This window comes from Protobothrops mucrosquamatus, unplaced genomic scaffold (genome assembly GCF_001527695.2).
Source record: "Protobothrops mucrosquamatus isolate PMUCROS unplaced genomic scaffold, P.Mucros_1.0 scaffold502, whole genome shotgun sequence".
In the NCBI taxonomy this organism is placed as follows: domain Eukaryota; kingdom Metazoa; phylum Chordata; class Lepidosauria; order Squamata; family Viperidae; genus Protobothrops; species Protobothrops mucrosquamatus.
Genome location: NW_015386818.1, coordinates 184,309 through 203,787, shown reverse-complemented (window position 1 = coordinate 203,787; position 19,479 = coordinate 184,309). Strand labels below are relative to the sequence as shown.

Here is a 19,479-nt window from a genome sequence, read left to right as displayed (position 1 = left end):
GTCTGAAGTTTAATGAAAATACCTGGCTTTTCTAGCCTGCTTTATCTACGTTTCCTGCTAAAATACTTTAGAAAATCCTATTGGAGAACAAATCCACTTAGGGTTAAAGTTAGGTCTCCACGAATTCGGAGAGCAAAATGGACAATGCCAATGGATTTGGAGCGCATGAGTATGCTTTAGGAGTGTAGTGACTTTTCGAGCCTATCTCATCTACGTTTCCAGGTAAAATACATCAGAAAATCCATGGGGGGGGGGAGATTATGTCTCCATGAATTCGGAGAGCAAAATGGACATTGCCAATGGATTCAGAGCACATGGGTATGTTCTCACTGCCTGCGGAATATCATCCCAGCGAAAATAAGATTGGCCCCACTTTGACACTCTTTTGAAAAGCTCTGAAGGGATGGTTTTTTCCAATGGGCCTGGGAGACCCCAGGGTGATATAGAGCCCATCAAATGGTTGGTTTTACTGTTGTCGCCAGGGAGGGTGGGTGTTTCTGGTCTTTTGTATTGTGGCTTTATTACAGTAAGCCATCTGGAGTCAGCGGGAGTGAGTTGGGCAGCTTTTTAATTTTTAAATAATGAATGAATAAATAATAAATAAACAAACAAATAATAAGCAAATAAATTTGCCTTTATCTGAAATAGCCTGTCTTTTTGAATTCCTGCGAATGTATTGAGGAAATGCCACTGAGGACAGGTCTGGTCACTAAGGATGACAATAATGTCTCAGTTCTTCTAGAAGGCTGCTAAACTGGTGTCTCTAGTGCTTCCAGAAGTAAAGTAATGTACAACGAAACCATCACCTTCTGAGATGAACTGCAAACATTAGAAACCATGAATGCATTCTGGCACTTACTGATAATGCACCTTTACAGTTTCTAATAAGCGCCTCTTGCCATTATTTTTATAGCCAAGGATTGTCAATAAGACAAATGTCTCCACTGCCTCTGTCCATTAGGGATATAATTTGGGATGTGAAGTGATCTGATTGCCAAGTACATTTCCTGCAGCAGTGGAGATGGTTGGCAGGTCTAAGCTTTGGGATCAGTTTAAGTGCCAACTTAGTCTCAAAGCACATAGCAGATCTGTGTTTTATTCTCCAGCTAAAGAAGGAAGAAGTCCTGCACGCATTTCCCCCAGACAGTGCGAGAATACAGAAGAGAGGCAACTGATCCCATCTGTTGTTCCCTTTGGGATCTACCTAGATATGAGTGGCTATCTGACCTTCACAAGAAGGAGCATCAGAAGAACAAACTTTGATGCTTAATTTTTCAAAGGATCATACAATGTTGTCAACTTTCATTTTCTGGGTGCAATATTTTCACCTTGAATGACTAGCACATGCTGGCCATTACACGCCCACATACAAATCCTGCCTGCTTTGTTCATATGTGGACATGCCTTAAATCACATACAGCTTATTTCATCAATTCTACATAATTAATACCCTATAAATTCCTTCAGGGGAACTTTCATCATTCCTAATAGAATGTTATGAACCTTTCCTCTTTTTCCTCAATCTCTTTTGCATATTTTTCATCAATGAAATGGCAAGTGATTAAGTATTTCTAGTGACACCAGGAGTCACTCAAAAGGAAACAACACATGCATAGTTTATTTCCCTTCCAGTTCATTTAGCCATAATCCTTAGTCTACATCTGGTTTCAAAGATATGTCAAGAATGTATTATTGAAAAAGGTAACTGAATCTAAAGGTTCTACTCAATATATTTCCAATTTGCTACCTTGTTTTTAGGAAAATCTTGTATACGTGAAAGAGAAAATATTACAGTATAAAGTTTCTATATTGGTATCCAGAGTTTACCAGACTAACATTTAGAAATATGTAAAGGATTGGTATGGCTAGCACTGCTAGTTTCCCTTACTGATTAAAGGTATTGCTCATGTTTTTGTTCCCAGAAATGAAGGATGATGGTTTTCCATCCAGTTACTTTAGATTATTTGCATTTGCCTTTTTGGATGAATATAATTTAAGTAATATTTTCCCCCATTAATTTTTTCACTCCTTATTTAACACCATTCATGGAAATCAACTACATTCTCTAGTGTACCAGATATATTCTGTGTTCAGAAATGGGCACCCTGTGGAAATAAAAAAAAAAGTCACTCTTTCGAAGCTAATGTTGGGCAAATGAGAATGAAGGTGCTTTGGGGGGCTGCCCTTAATGCATACTTATTTGGAGATAGTTCAGTGATGCTTGCTTATAGTTAAAGATGTCTGGCATTAGAAAAATGATCCATTACTTGCCTAATGAATTTAAACATTCAAAAATACAGTAAAATACTGTGTGCATTTGGAGTAGATTTTTTTTCTGGTCCATAGTACTGTAGACAATTGCCACTGATTAAATCTATCTTTTGTGCTTATGCATTAACAAAATAACTAGTTTGTGTTTTCTCAGAAGGGCAATTTGGCCTGGAATTATGTTGGGAATGGGGATGGAAAGAACTGCTGGCAAAGCATCACTGAATTTATCGTCCAGCTGTTTGATTATGTCAAGTGCAATGTATTTGTTTAGGGCTATACTAGAATGGTGTTAACTAAGTCAAGTCCTGCTGCTGCGTATGTCCTTCTGATCTCATGTACATGTTTGTGGAACAGAGGGTGGTAAAAGACATATATTTCTCCTTCATGGTCGGTGGGCTATCTGAACCAATGGAATGATCCACTAGTATCTTGAATATCTGGTAGAGCATGAACTCATATCTGACAAAATGGATCAATTTCAAAGAGCCTCCAGCGTTTCAGACATTTTTTTAATATTTATAGTTCACTTATTTAATTGTATCCTATAAGAAGCCATACATTCACTGACCCTTTGTTTAATTTCTTCCACACCTATACTACATTGTCATTCCCTCTCACTTCTCCATCCAAAATAAATCTTCCCTAAAGGCAAACCTTTTTTAAAAAAAACAAAAGCAAAAAAACCAAAACAGTCTAGTTTAAAGCCCTGGGATTTCCCAAATAAAATTCACCAGATCTTATCCTGCTTAATTCCCCCCCCCCAAGGTCATTTAGATGTAGCTGTGTGTAGCTTTAGAATCCAATCTCAGTATCTTTGAACATATAAAACAAAATCAGAAAAAGACAGAGTATAAATAATCTAGTGCTTCTCAATGGCCATGGCTTCAAGACTCTTCCAAAGTTGCTGGTAATATCGTATCCTGATTGTAAAAAGACATTTTTAAATGCACGATAAGCAATCACATTAACTGTATTTAGGCAATTAAAATCTAATTACATTCCAATTAAGTTCTTGGCTCAGGCCTGTCTATAGCATGTCATTCAAACACCAAGGGTAGCTCTGTTCAGAAAAGATTGTGCATGCCTGCTCCTAGCTTATACATTATGAAGCACCACTGTCTAGGGCTGCAATGAACTACAATAGTGTAGTTTCCAAAATTACCCCAGTAGATCTATTGCTTAACTTGATATGGGTCACAAAAGACATAAAAGGCCAAATGGAATATAACTCAGATTAGTGAGATGGTCCACAGACTGCCCAGTTTGATTCAATCACATAGTTGCCAGAGGATAGAGGTTTTAGAACAAAGTTAACAAACAGAAGAAATATCAGAAAGATCCCGTCTATGAAGGAGTGTCATCTGATGTGACCCAGGAAGAAGCCTTTCTGTTGTGGCACCCACTCTTCAGAACATCATTCCCCCGGAGTTTAGATTGGCCCCAACCCAACTGGCCTTTAGGAAAGTCCTCAAGATATGGCTTTGGCATTGTGCTTAGAGGTCAGGCGATAGTGGAGATCTTTTTCAGAAGTTACATATACTGAATTTGATATAGTGACTTCTTTGGCCGCTGATTTTTTTTAATGTGGTTTTTATCGATAATTTTGCAGGTCAGTTTAGCTTGTTTTCAATTGCTGTGAAATAACTTAGATAAGATGGGTGGCCATACAAATCAAATAAATAACATAAAATATAAATTCAGAGGACACGAGGAGGCATGGAAGAATTCCAGGCAAAGCAGATGTGAAGAAAGCAAGGAGGAATGAAAGTGTGAACTTACTCAGTTTTTTCATGCAATCTCGAAGCCTGGTTTCCAAACTGAGGACTCGTTGATGTAGCTCCTCATAATCGTAAGCGCCAATTTCCTCTTGGATCCCAGTAAGTACTGAAGACAGGTTTCTGATTTCCTCTTTGAACTGGGTGATTAGCTTGGCGTCTGTTTTGTACTGTTCCAGAACTGGTATCAGTGGTAGAAGGTCATCCATCTTTTCCTTCAATTCCTGTGAAAAAGAAGTCAAGTGTGCATTAGGGAAGTGCTAAGAAGTGCCGTGTCCTCTAAATTCCTTAATGAGATCCTGTTAGGCTTATTTTCAAATCTACTCTTGTGGTTTTTATTGATCTTGGTATGAAAACGATGATTCCAGTCCTGTGAGACAGTTAGGGAGCTAAGAATAAATGGCTTCAAGCTTGGAGTATAACATATGAAGTACTTAATTTTTATCTTACTTAAAACAAATCACTTTCTTTTAAGTCAGGCCTTTTCCACTACTATAGTTTTTTTTTTTAAGATCCAAAGCACTTTAAGGACAACTTGCCTGATTAAAAACAGACCATTTTGCCTGCTTAATAATTGGCACTTACCCATATATTTGTGTTATACTACTATAACTTTTCTCACATGACTGATTACTTATGCCAACATTTATTCTTGAACTAAATTGCAATTGTCATTCTATCAAAGTAAGACAAAAGATAGAAGAACTGCATCTTTAAAGCAACTCACAAGACTATTTCAATGAGAAAAAGCTTTGCAGTCAAGCATGGACACTAGCTTGGTTTACTAATAAAGTATTTCGATTTTTCAATTTTCTAGATTAATTCCTACTTCTCAACTGCCATTAAAAGTAGTCTTCAAAGTATTCCATAGCTATTTTGCTGGTACTTTATAATTTGGGGAGTGTTTGTGTGTGGTAGCATTATAAACCTGCATTTAATGAGTTTCATCAATCATTTTGAAACTGTTTTTGAAAAGTGCTTCAGGAATATTCACACTGCTCTGTTTTGGCTCGGTGGAACTAATTCTTGTCAGCTTCAGCTGCTGTTGTTGTTTTTGAAAATGTATTTGGAATTGAGTTGCTAGAGAATGAGTGTATTATGAACCTCGGCCCCCAATGCTTTTAGATCTGTCAATGACACGGCTTGCAGTACTCATTTTATGGGTGCAAAATTAGCATTCATTAGGAGGACTGCCTTGGGATATTACTGAATGAAACCCCTTTATCACTACTAATATCTATGGAGGATTTTATGAATAGCATTTATAATTAAAACAGCATATTTGTACATATAGTTACATTTTAAGGGAGTGGGAACTGGATGGGATTTCCACAACAGGGTAAGTCAGAAGCACAGAAAGCAGCAATTAAACACTTAGAATGGGTTAGTGCTAATGATTTGAGGAGCACCTGAACATTCTTTTTTAGGATAGATGTTGAGAGATCTGAGATACGTCTGAAAGTAGTCTGAAACTATAATATGAAATTAGGTAAAACTAGCAAAACACACACACTCTCGTCTCAAGCTTCCTCCTTCCGTTATGTATTCAAGATGGACAGTATTTAATATTTATTTGTTATATATATGTAGGGGTACGGGTCTATACATATGTTGTATATAGTATGTTTAGGTGTGTGTCATGTATGTGTTTCATTTTGAGAGCGTGCAACTAAATTTCATTTTTGATGTGTGCCATTGTGCCCACAGTAAAAAAATGACAATAAAGGCTATCTTATCTTATCTTATCTTATCTTATCTTATCTTATCTTATCTTATCTTATCTTATCTTACCTTACCTTACCTTACCTTACCTTACCTTACCTTACCTTACCTTACCATCTCATCTCATCTCATCTCATCATGTTCAATTTTACCCTTATTTCATGTAAAGCTTCTGTTGAGGGAAAAGAGTATACTATTTTCAACAAAACTTAAAATAAAACATAGAAGTCATGTTTTTTGGGGGGGAGGATGGGAGAAGAAGAAGAAAAAAAATCCTCCTTTGGCATCCAAATATTTAGAGAGAAATGGAATGGATAAAGCAGAGAGAGGTTGTGACTTTGCGATGGAAGGCCCACCCCTTTTTCATACATCTGCCATTTTTGCTTTTTTGCCTCGTGGTTAACCTTGAAATAAAAAAGGATAAAGATCAAAGATCAAAACCCACCACAGATTCATTTTTGGCCCATCACTTGGCAGCTATCAGAAGGAAACCCGGAGTGAGAGCTGAACTCTATCTAATGTGACCTTTCTTGCAGTCCTTAAGTCAGGACGACACAAGTTTTTTTGTGCTGAGGGTAACACTAGGCTGTTGAGTAGTAAACCTGAGTCTGCACAGCAAAAAAGGTTGAGATAAAGATGTGGGCAAACCAGGAAAAAAAAACAAGTTAGATATGATGGAATTCACTTTTAAATGCCATTAACTAAATCCAGTTAATAGTGCTCCATATATATTTAAGATCTTGATCATGCTAAAAGTGATCTCTCGATCAGAATTTTTAGAAGGGCTTTGGAGTGGGCAGACAAGATTTTTGTGGGCTACCTTGAGGACACTCTAAACCAGGGGTAGTCAACCTTGGCTCTTTTATGACTTGTGGACTTCAATTCCCAGAATTCCTGAGCCAGCTTAGCTGGCACAGGAATTCTGGGAGTTGAAGTCCACGAGTCATAAAAGAGCCAAGGTTGACTACCCCTGCTCTAAATTATTCTATCATCATGTCTCATAGCGGATGATGTTATTCCATCACCAGCATTGAAAATGTTGTTATAAATCCAATGAGCTTTGGTTTATAGCTCAAAAGGGCAGCTTGTATTTTGCCTCTCCAGCAAAATGCTAGTTATTGCCCAAAAGAGAAACACAGCAAAAAAACAGTTATTAAAACAGTTAATTCAATGAGCTGATCTTTCATTTTCTGCAGGAATAAATATCCAGGGATTGACCACAGATATGTATGATATTGGGTACTGCTTTGTATTAAAGACTGACTTCATCTCTTGGTTCATGTCTGTAGATACTTTCACCTAATGAAAGGTGACTTTTATGAAAGAAGCTACTGTATTCTACAGAAACTATCATGGTAGAGAAAGAAAGAAGGGGAAGGAGGGTTTTTTTGCCCTGGATTTCAGCTATTGACTTTCTGCTTCCATATCAGAGATACCCTTGTCATCAAATCATATAGCACATTGGAGGATGGTTAAGTTCTCTTGTTTTGCCCTTATTTCTATGTGGTTCAGCCTCATTTTTCCAGTCTGTGTCTGTGCAAAGCCTTGTGAGTACATAACATAAACTAGACTGCAAACTACTGGCACTAGTCTAATTCAAAAACTCTGGAGGCACCATTATTTTCATGGCATCATGTCCAATAAGGATAACAGAAAGCTTTATGAGAGGAAAAAAAATATGACATCACTTTCAGCTCAGATTCAGTAAACAGCTGCAGCGATTTGGGAAAAGGCATTGATATTCCTTACAAAACTCCTTTCCCTTTCCACCTTCAAGGAACTGCTTGAAAGTCCCAAGAAGCTTCCTGCACTGTAAATTTTATCATTGTCTCTTGCCAAAGAATGTATATTCCATCCAAGGTCGTGAGTTTCATTTTTCCAAAATTGTGTTCTAATTCTGAGGAGGAAGTTAAATTGGATTAACTTCAGAATTGCCCATATTGTAAGGATCCCTTTCTGTGACCCCTACATTACTTAAAAGGGTTTTTGCCCACTTTTAAAATAAGCAGATATTGCAAAATCAGTATTGTACTCCCTGAAGAGATTTACCTTATGAGGCTTGTTAGCACTGCATCATATTGTATACTGATAGTGGCGACTGTGTTAAAAGCCCATTTAAATTAATTGTATTTACCTCTTTACTTTAATAAAATCTGTTTTCTAAAATTCATTTGGGAAACATTAGCATCAGTGGGGAGTCCATAGGTAAAGCTGAAGGGGATGTATTTCACACATCTAATTTAGAAAGACTGAAATTGCAGTGCTAAATTACAAGCAGAAATGTTATTATAATGAATGCATTAGAGAAAACTGAGCTCCCTTTGCAACTTCTAATTTTATACTCATGAGGGAAAAAAAACCCATTTACTTTAGCTGCCCAGAAATTTTGAGCAAGAATGGTTTGGAACGGATGAATTGGGAGAGTGTTTTATTAGAGAGAGTATCATAAACTCCGACCTTTACAAATGGACATTAAATTCTCTTTCTATTCTAGAGAACTTAATTTATGAATGCAGTACCACCACTACATAAGTCAATGAGATTTTTTTTCCAATGTTGGCTTCAATATGCTTTCAGGATTTTTGTACAGATAAAAGGCAAGATTTATAGATTTTTATCTAATTCTCAGACTGTTCTTTCTCAAATGAGTTTAGGGTATTTCCATACGGTAATCTTATACATTTTTTTCAAAAAAAAAAAAAATGAACATGAAAGTTATGGATCTATCCCTATACAAATAATCCTTGGGTTATAATGGCAATAGGGACCAGAATTTCCATCGCTAAGCAATGTGGTTGTAATGTGAGATATCCTGTCACTGCATTGCTCAGTCCAATTTGCCATTATAACCCCAGGATCACATGAGTTGTTAGGTGAAAAGAGATGGGAGCCCTAGCAAGCGGGCCAGTGAGTATTAGGTGCCACAGGCAGGCACTGTGGAGTGTAGGCAAGTGTGCTGGTGCTGTGGGCAAGCACTATGGACCATTGGTGGATGAAAAGGTGATGGGAGCAGGAACAACTTCTGACTTCCTTCCAGTTTCCCCAATGACTTTGCTTTTGGAAAGCTGTCAGAGAATATAGGAAATCCCAATCAAATGACTATGGCTCGCGTGACATCATAATCACAAGATAGGCAACTGGCTTTTGATCCTGTGACCACAGGTATGCTATGATGGCTGGAACTCCGAGGATTAGTTGTTTGTCCCCCCCCTCACTTATCACTGTCATAATTTTGAACACTTACTGAATTAGTGGTAATAACCTGAGGACTACCTATATCTATCTATCTATCTTTCTTTATAGACTTCAGCAAAGTGTCTGAATTAGGGTGAATACAAAACCCTGGAAATCACAAATAGAATTTCCAACCCTTATTTATGAGTAAGTTCGTTAAGGTGGAAATTTTTTGAATATTTTGAATTATTTCTTTCCAGGTTTCTTGACATCTGGACATAGTTGCCATGTATGAGATAAGCTACCAATGGACTACCTTCCTATCTCTTGGTCTAACTTTCCTTCCATTACTCTTTTACCCTCCTCACAATCTCTCACAACTTCAATTGTAACAGGATTTTAAAAAATCTACAGAATGCTCAATGACATATCTACACTTCAATAAATCTACATAATATACTTCCTCTCAGAAAACAATCTCTGAGATTGCACTAAGTACCATCCAAATTGGGGAAAATTTCCCCAAAGTACAGACATAGAACTATGATCAGCAATTTGAAAAATTTGCAGGCAACGGTTGTTGTCTGGATCTCGCCTTCCAGCCCCCAATGGGAGAATTCTTAACCGTATAAATGTTGGGGCCCATGTTGGTTAAGAATTCTTCTAATAAATGAGGAATTGCATGCAAATGAGTGAAGGGCATCCATGTACTAGAGTGAGTAAGCAGCCATAGAACGACTGGGGTGCTTTATTCTTCCTTATTATTTAGTATAGAAACCAAGTAGAGTGGTTTTCCCTCCATACTCAGCTCAAAATTTAGTGAGTTCCTGGAGGAGAAGTGGAGGCTCTTGTCTCTGGTTGAAAACAAGCTCAGAGAGAACCAAGGACCTCTCAGTTTCTATTGTGGTCTCCAAAAAGCAAAATATTCATTGATTTTATACAGCTTTGGAACACGTGGAATGTTGATGTTTGGGAGGTTTTTTTAAAAAAAACTCTCTGAAAAGAAAGATGAAATGTGTACTTTGTTCAAATTAATGGAGTATTTACATAATCGGAAAGGAAAGGCATACACTTAATAAAGAAAAATAAATAATAAGCACCTGTATTATTACAGGCATGATTTCATTTTGTACTATATTTAATGTACTTATGGTATTATGTACACTACGTGGGAAGTTCCTGTACATCAGGAAATACAGAAATAGTTTTAATAAATATCTGGGATAGAGAGTAAAGGATGGTTTGACTCTGTAACAAAGCTATCAACATCAAAGAGGAACTGGGTTTTTTATGGAACAAATATGTAAAATGGTGAATAGTCATCCATTTGAAAATAGGTTTCCTGTAACGCATGCCTAATCCAAAAAGCAAATTAGCTCGGTCTTTTGCCATTTCAGAATGTGCACAGGAAAAGAAAACTGTGTTAAGGGGTATGAAATAAGAAGGAAAACATCTTACTTCATTTTACAGAATCGGAAGAAATAATACCACATCTCACTGTGGTATTATTCTGTAGAGTCAGTCCGCATGCTTCAATTGTTGGACCGTGCCTCCACGCTGCAATATTCACATTGCCAGTTCTATGACTGGTGGCTTTATCTACAGTAGTTTAAAAAGGTCAATGAGAGCTGAACCAGAGAAAGTGATAGGAATGAATGAATTCACTGCATTTTAACAGCATCAGTAAATATGGAGCTGTTACGGAACGGACAGGAGCATTTACGCATGCAAAGCCTGTTTTCTCTCTATTGCTTTGTCTCAATGTATGAAATGCATGGCCTGAATTCTTGCAAATTGCTGCTTTGAAAGAAAGCAGACGGTCTATTATTCTGACCTTTTAAATTACTCAATAGCCTTACTGCTTTGCAATCCCTTTCAAAATGCCAGTTGAAGTATCATATCAAATCGGTTAGCCCAGCCAATCCAAATATCAGGTCTCTAAAAAGGTTACTGTGTTCAAACAGGCAGTTTGCCTTTGACAGTTAGGACTGAGCAGCTGCTTACTGACATTATGTGCGGTCAAGGAAAAGTGGAGCAAACAATACAAAATACGTGAGCCACCCCAGACAAGTTTGTTATCAAGACCAATGTTGATAACAGTCATAACAGAGCCAGGAATGACCCTATTACCTATGTGAAGATATTATGCATTGACACCATTCTGAACCTTTCTTGAAGGGATAGTTTCTGCTTAGCTTCCCTTCCTGAGTGAATTAACCTGGATGTGACCTTAGAGAAGGCTTTCTACTAATATCTGCTATGGCTGGAAAAAAAAGGCATAACAAGACTGCCAGATGATCTGCAGGTCCAGTGCAGGGATATTTCCTTTTGGAGGCAAATGTCATATTTATGCTCAGATCTAGTGATTGGAGACTTCTTTCAAGTCTGGGAAGAGGGCAGCATTCTCCCTACACTTGAGGGCTTCAGGAGAGCTGAAGGAGTACTAACCAGTTTGGTTGCCCAGTCAGGTTTGTTATCCAACATAACTGCCCATTCCTCCTCTTGTTTGGTGCCAGAGGCAGCCACAGTCCTTTGCCTAAAGCAAGGTTTGACTCTGCTCATTTGGTCAAAGACATAGAAAGTGGCAGAGGGGGCAGCATCATTCTCTGCTCATCTTTTATGGAACTCAGGCAACGACTGCTGAGAGGAATCTGTAGACTTTCTGAGAAATTGCCATGAAGTTCATCAGGTTCCCTGGGTCAAGAATACACTTCTTCTGTTTTGGTTCTTTATTGCCCAGAATAGGTATTTTCCCCCTCTCTTCAACATGTCTAAATTTGATTTCAGAAGAACTTGCTCATTGTTGCATGTCCTCCTGGAGATTTGCATCTTTTCCCTGTGATTGATCAGCCTTTATGTATTGCTGAGAAGCAAAAAAGTTTTTGGCGGGAAAAAGAACCTCAAATACGATCCCGTTAGATTGCCATCATCTTTTTTTTTTGCTTCCAAAATCATTTTAGTAATGTTGATATTCATTCTAATTCACTGACAAAACAAGCAACAATCTTAGACTGTGAATAATAAACGAACAAGCTTGGTTCATAGTTAAACATCTTGTGAAAATCCAGCTTAGAATCACAGGATGATATCCAGACATAATGTTTGGACTTGACTCACTCATTTAACTTAGTTTCATCTGGTTTCAGGGAACCTCTCCAGAGAGCTAGAAAGAAGTCAAAAGTAATTTAATTGACTAGGTTTTCTAACCCCAAGAATTATTATAGCCTCCTCAGACACTGTGAAATTCATGCTGCAGTGTTTTATCAGTGGTAAAATTCCTGTTTTTAAAGTGAGGGAAAGTTGGAAGAAACCAGACTGGAAGATTAATTCTACTTTCAGAGATGAGACCAAATAACTCAAGAACCCACATTTTAAGGGAAGTTGGTGAGAATCTCTCCCTTTAGTATCATTTAGGCTGTGGTCCTCTACTTCCTTATCTTAGTAGGCCTACAATGAAAAGAATGCTGTGGAATTTAGGCTACACATACATATTCTACATCTTTCACATTTTATACAGAGGCATATTCAGGAGCAGAAAGCTTTGGTTAAAATAATGAAAGCAGTTTCATGCCATCAGATTCAAGCCCTACGTCTTTTGTACACGTGGCATCAAGGCATACTTACAAAAGGGGTGGGGTTTCTTTCTCATTGGCATTGTGCTATTTTTCTTCTTTATTTTTTTGTTTGTTTGTTTGGCCACTAAATGAGAAAATATTAATATCTCAATTTACCCTATGTGTCCATTGTACCTTCTGATTGCATCCTTAATTAAATAAAGATCTGACCCCAAAATCTATATGGCAAATTAAAAATATTAAGTCAAATAATCCTATTAATAAAACATAGGAACCATAACAGTCCCTTCTTGGATATGTATTAGAATTTACATGAATATCATTCCATATAATTTTGTTATTAAATCTCCTGAATGATTCAGTTATCATCAGTGGAATCTGGCCATACATGTACAGTTGGTTATACATGTGCTACTTTCCCTCCCTCCCTCCCTCTTTTTCTCCCAGTGGGAACCCCATCATGAAGGAAGTGACATAGAATGCCTTCACATGTTTGTTTTAGTAAGTTATAATAACTTCCCATCAGAGTGAAACAGCATAGAGCAGGGACAATCTTTTTCAAAGCAAGTCTTCAGGCATTTACTAACAAGTATTTAAAATTGACATCTAACCCACCTCATAGTGCCCCTCCCAAGCATACAACTTCTGGCAGTCAGTCAAAACAATTGTTACAGAAAATTTAAAGATGGGAAATGCCTACTTGAAAATGCTTGGTCATTAAGGTCTTTCGGTCGTCTTCAATTTGTCGGAACTTAGCCTTCAGTCCCTTCATTTGCGTTTCCATTCTCAAAACATACTGGAAATCCCTCTGAGTCCGTAGATTTAAAACTTCAATGGACTGAGACATATTCTGAACCTGTGAAAGAAGAATATTGCTCATAACCTCATTTTTAAAAGTGTTTTCTTCTTTCTTTCCCAATACAGTTCAATCAAATGCAGAGTGATATTTTGGCATGTGTCAGTTCTTGGATTGTTATCCATTTTTAAGACCTCAGCAAAATGTTGCATTTCTCAATGCACATGAATAGAGTGTCTGAACTGTAGATCAGACACCACTCTTGTTCTTGGAGAAGTACAGCTTTTCTTAATTAATGAGATGGTGAGAATATTAAATTTGGATCCCTGCCTTTATCCAATAAGCATTACCCTGTAAAAAGATCTCACAACGCAAATCTGTGGAATACTACAAGACAAACATTGTTTTCCAGGCAGAGCCAAATGCTATAGCAGTGTAGGACATGGTGTCATGTGGTCCAAAGGAAGGAGTCTGGTACCAGAAGAGGCCATTATCAAAACAAGGAGTATTTAGAAATTTTCCCCACACTACCCAGAGACGCACTTCTAGTTCTTTATACAAAGAGATGCAGGAATTTGAACAATGGTATGAATAGAATTCACATCTTATACTCAGCACTTCCAAAATAGCTTCTTAAGCTTTTCAATAGTAAAATCACAAGTTCCTTATATTTTCTTGTGTACCTGTTCATCTCTTCCCGTCTCACTTGTCAGGAGAAAGGCTCACAGGAAACCTGATTCAAGAGGCAGAGGCATCTCTTAGGGATGATGTCATACCTGTCATGCTATCATCACTCCCCTCATCACGGATGCAAACGATGCAATTTCCATCATTTGCACAAGTATGTCACGGCACCCATAATCTCACTTGACATTCCTCCCCTCCCCCCCTCCCCGGTGACACTTCTGCACACTCATTGCTTTGCTTTGGGGTTGATTCAGAACAGCACCCAGATCCACATCAGCAACAGCTTGTTATTAAAAAAATGTTTTTAAGGATGCTTCACTTGGGGACCTCAGGTTATACTTCTGAAAAAGGAAATGAGAAGTGCAATTACAACAGATATGTGGTTTTATACATGAGGGAACCCTAGTGACAACAAACACCTTACAAATCTGGTTTGTTCTCATATAACATATGGATGAGCGTCAGATTTTCTTTTTTTTTTTTTTTACCAAGGGAGGGAGGTAGTTTCCGACTTGCCTCTCCTTACACCTTGCGAGATAGTGCAGAATACAGAATAACAGAGTTGGAAGGCACCTTGGAATTCTTCTAGTCCAGTGGTGGCGAACCTATGGCATGGGTGCCAGAGGCGGCACTCAGAGCCCTCTCTGTGGGCACGCGTGCTGTTGCCCCAGTCCTAGGCCTTCAGCTGGGTTTTATAAAACCTTTTCGCTTTAGGCCTCCGCTGCCTTGTGCAAAAAAAAAAAAAAAGGTTCAATCAGTCAATTTCAACTTCTCACGGGAAAAAAAAATCTTATAAAGTTGGAATTGATTGATTGAACTTTTTAGTCCCACCCAGTCTGCCGTTACCACCGCAGCCATGCCCACCCAATGGGCCACACTCCCCCAATCGGCTACACCCAATGGGCCACACCCAGCCAATGGGCCACGCCTACCCGGCACCCGACGATGCATAAGTGGGTTTTGGGTTGCAGTTTGGGCACTCGGTCTCTAAAAGGTTCGCCATTACTGTTCTAGTCCAACCCCTGCTCCAGCAGGAAATTCAACACCCCATTTCAGACAAATCACTGTCCAATCTCTTTTTGTAAAGGACTGGGGCAACCACAACTTCTGAAATGAACCCATCCCACTGATTAATTGTTCTACCTGCCAGGAAATTTCTCCTTTTTTCTAGGATGATTGTCTCCTTGGTTAGTTTTCATCCAGATAAGAAACCCAGAAGTACTAGTTCTAACTTTATTGTAAAGTTACATTCACAGAATCTTGCAAATATGAAAGTACATCTTCCCCTCTTTACCTTTACAGCAACAGGAAATTTGGCAGGGTCCCTTCTGAGATATTTGCCACCCATATTATATCTGTGAGCTGAGTTGCCACTTGTCCAATCATTGTCTAGCCTGTGGCTCTTTTGCTTGTCTCCCAAGAACATTCCCACATACCCCTGCACTACCACATCACTTTGCAATCATGGTAAGAGGTAAGTTTGTCACTGTACTTATATTTGCTGCAAAGGAAAATCAGAAGCTTCTTTTTTTTCTCTTGCCTTTTCTTCTTTCTTTCTTTCTTTCTTTCTTTCTTTCTTTCTTTCTTTCTTTCTTTCTTTCTTTCTTTTCCTTCTTTCCTGTTTTTACTCTTCATTATTTTGTGTTAGTTTTTATGCTCTTTGTAAAACTTTTAATAAAAAATTTATATTTAAAACCCTCCATATCGCAGCCAAGGTTCTTTCTGAGCTTCAATAACATGCTGCTTCTTACAAAATGTGAGAAGCTACTTTCCAGCCTGGACCCTTGCTCTGCACACTGAGCTCTCTGTGGAGCCTATGGAATGGCAGCCATTGTGGCTGGCAGCTTCTTCCTTTCATTTTGCTGCCAAATCCACAGGCATCATTTACAAATTGGAAGTGAGTTGCCTGCCACATTTTCTGTCTGAACCACACACCTTTTAAAGACAAATGTAGAATATGAACTCCATATATCAAAGAAAGCTGGATGCTGTTAACGTGCTTGCCTGGGGCAGATATCTTTCTACTCTTGAAACCTACTTTTTTATCTTCATGGTCTAAGATTTTTGCTTCAGAACATCAAAACTCAAAGCTGCGTGATGGGAAAACGATGGGGAAGCAAACTGTTTCAGTGAATAGGAGGATGTGGGACTTTGGATGGCTATGTTTTGGGTCAGTGGTGAGGTTTGATAGACATCCAGGCTCTCAGAAAATAGCATGTGATTAATGGAAGAGAAGAGAATGGTTTAGTCCCAGGAGGAGAGTGGCCAGTACGTTTCCCTAGATCACAAGAATCCTCTGAACCTTTCTATGATCTATTCAGAGTGAACTGTTGTAATCAGGTGGCGAATTCCTGAGGTTCTGTGTTATGGATTCCATGCTTTTTACAGTCATTTTAACAATTTAAGCTTCAAATAGATTTAAAACATTAAATAATATTTGAACTGTCCATCAAAAAGCCCTTCTCCAACAAAAATATGGAAGAATAATAATGAATTCCAGTCCTACTGAGATTGATCCTTGATCTTTAAAAATGTATTTTTTTCCCTTAGCTACCACCTTCCCAAATGCTGTCTTCTCTCCTGTGGCAATCTCTTGCTATCTGTCCATTAGATGACTCCCAAAATGGAATGTTTCACTAAAAATGTATATGGGTAATGTCATATAAGTCCAAACAGCACAGAGCACAGCTGAAATAAAGCCTGAGTTTTTCTAGAAAATGGAGTAATTCTTCTTAAAGCTGGAAAAATAAGGGGAAGCAAAATACAGCATACTTGTCCCAAAGAGAATGAGACAGGGAGGAAGATATCAAGTGGCAGCCGGCCAAAGACAGATTCAGGTCTGGCGGAGAGAAAAGCAGGCAATGCTTAAGTTGATAACAATGAGAAAAGAAAAGAAGAAAAAAAGGAGAAGAAATCTGAGTTCCCTCTGCTAAAACATAAAGACAAACAAGCAGCAAGACAAACAAATTGGCAATTATCAAGTAAAACCTAAAGTTGAGGCAACATGGGCATTCAAACCTGGACATTGTGGAACAGGTGGACCACATGAGATGTCTTCTTGAAGACTCTCTAGAATTTGGCAAAATATCAGAAAGAAATCCAATGGAATCTAGTCAATATGTATATATATTAGAAAGATTGCTTTGCCTAACAGAGTTGCCAATGGAAAATCCCAGGTAACGAACAACAAACATTACTGAAGACCTCAGGGTCTGGGATCAATTTAGAAAAACAAAACAAAAACTCTATATATCTGTATGGAAATGAAGATGAAGCCAAAAAGAAGAAGATTTTAATGATTGGGAGTGCTTTTGATTTTGGATGGCTGTGCTTTGATGCCAATGGACAAATTTAGAGCTCTCAGTAACTTATTAATAAATGGTAAAGTTTTGCATTGGTTGCATTAGCATGGAAGTAGAATTTACTTTTTATATGATTACAAGCTATTTAACACGAGGCACAGAAGGCCAACATGCCCTCTTCTCTGTATTGTTAAGGAGAAGTGGGAAAATGTGCTCTTTTAAATGTAGCCAAAGTGGAGTTCCAGCAATGTCACCCTGTTTCTCCAATAGTGAAGAAAGCTGGGAGCTATGGTTTAACAACATCTGGAAGAACTTTGAGTTACAATGAGAATGGGAAGACAAAATTAAGCACTGCAGCTCTTTGATGGCAACACTATAGTCTTGCAATGATGCTGAGAATTTCTCACTTGAAAAATTCAGTTCTCAAAAATCACAGGATAAAAAGAAATCATACTCAACCATATGCTTTTTCTTTTTCTTCTCCATTTATATAAGGAAAACATGAACAATGGAGGCAGCAAGCTCTCCCCCAGCCATCTACCTGCTGAAATGCATGCTGGGAAGGAGCCATGGGCACATATTGCAAACATAATAATAATAATAATAATAATAATAATAATAATAATAATAATAATAATAATAATAATAATAATAATAATAATAATAATAATAGTAAAGTTGGAAGGGATCTTAGAGGTCATCTAGTCCAACCCCCTGCTCAGGCAGATAACCCTATACCATTTCGGACAAATGGCTGTCCAGTCTCTTCTTAAAAACTTCCAGTATTGGAGCATTCACCGCTTCTGGAGGCAGGTTGTTCCACTGGTTAATTGTTCTAACTGTCAGGAAGTTTCTCCTTAGTTCTAGGTTGCTTCTCCCCTTGATTAGTTTCCACCCGTTGCTTCTTGTCCTGCCTTCATGAGCTTCAATATGCAGGCAGTGTATGTGAGGCTTGGGCCTGCCTACTATTTTGTCTGTACACCGAAGACACATGAAGGACAACCTTAATAATAGGTAAGTATTTCAATTTCCATATTAGTGTGGCTCTGTCCTTTGTTTACTTCAGTTTTATTTGCAAAATAATGACGAAAAGGTAGCATTCCACTGACGCCATCAATTGATTGCCACTATTTTTAAACAGCAAATATAGTAATGCATTATTGGGTCATGCCAAGCATTCAAGTGCAAGAAAATCTACTATAGCCAATTTAATTTCTATTTTTTGTCCACTCAAAATCCCCAAGTTCTGCACTAATGAATTGCCTAAATGGGATTTTTAATAGGAAAGAGAAGAAAAGGAAGCAAGGATGCTGGCCTGGAATTTATTGATGCTTGCAAAAGACTTGAAATGATGGACGAACAAAATTCTTGCTGTTACTCAGATCATAGGCAACTCTTGCTGATGTTTCATGTGTGGGTGTAGCTTCTCAGAAGTGCACCATCTACTTGATGGCACAGTTCTGAAACTTTTTTTGTGTGTGTGTGCCATAATTGACTTCAGGGTGTTTCTGCCAACATCAAAAACTCCATGACTATAAAACCATTGCAAAGAAAGTTAGTCCAAAAGGCAAAATAGCTTCTGGGCTTCAAAATCACTCCACATCAAAATGACTCCCTTCTTCTACCAATTTTAGGCTATCTTACCAGCCTAGTGATATTATTAAGTACATCTTTCTTTTATTCAGTTTCTACATGCCCAGCTTTTGCTCGTGGAGGTATTGAAACACAAGTCTTTGATTTTTTTATATTCAGCAGCACCCAGCTGACCTTAAATGATGTTGAAAAAGCTAAGCTAAGGATCAGATTTGGTTAGTACTTGGATGGGAGATCACCAGGAAGTCTCTGGGCTGTAGATAAGACTGGGGAATTTTTTAAAAAAAAAAGTTAAAAGAATTGCAGACATAGACAGTAGCAAATCAATTCTGGGTTGTTACAAAAAAAAACCAAAAAAAAAAAACCAACCCAACCCAACCATAAATGTGTCAATGAAATCATAAGGCATCAGGCTGCATCTCAAAGTTGTCTTGGAAATGAGAAGGGCATTTAGGGTATTGGCTTCCTTTTGTCTAAAAGAGCAATTTGAAATAAATTGTCAAAAACCTAACAGGTTGGGTTTTGCACAACCAGCCAAAGGTTGCATAATTGGCACATCGGCAGGATCCCAGATGCATACTTAT

The 19,479-nt window shown here is 38.0% G+C and overlaps 1 protein-coding gene across 3 annotated transcripts in view; it reads right to left on the bottom strand.

The window, feature by feature from the left end:
• The window catches only part of OLFM3 (olfactomedin 3), a 59,743-nt gene that overhangs the window by 11,263 nt on the left and 29,001 nt on the right, over nucleotides 1-19,479 (bottom strand). For all 3 annotated transcript variants that reach the window (XM_015816806.2, XM_015816805.1, XM_029284299.1), the window contains 2 exons: nucleotides 13,218-13,373; nucleotides 4,051-4,270 (listed from right to left, as the gene is read on the bottom strand). In XM_015816806.2, the coding sequence (XP_015672292.2) occupies nucleotides 4,051-4,270; nucleotides 13,218-13,373 (376 nt within the window). The remainder of the gene's footprint in view (nucleotides 1-4,050; nucleotides 4,271-13,217; nucleotides 13,374-19,479) is intronic.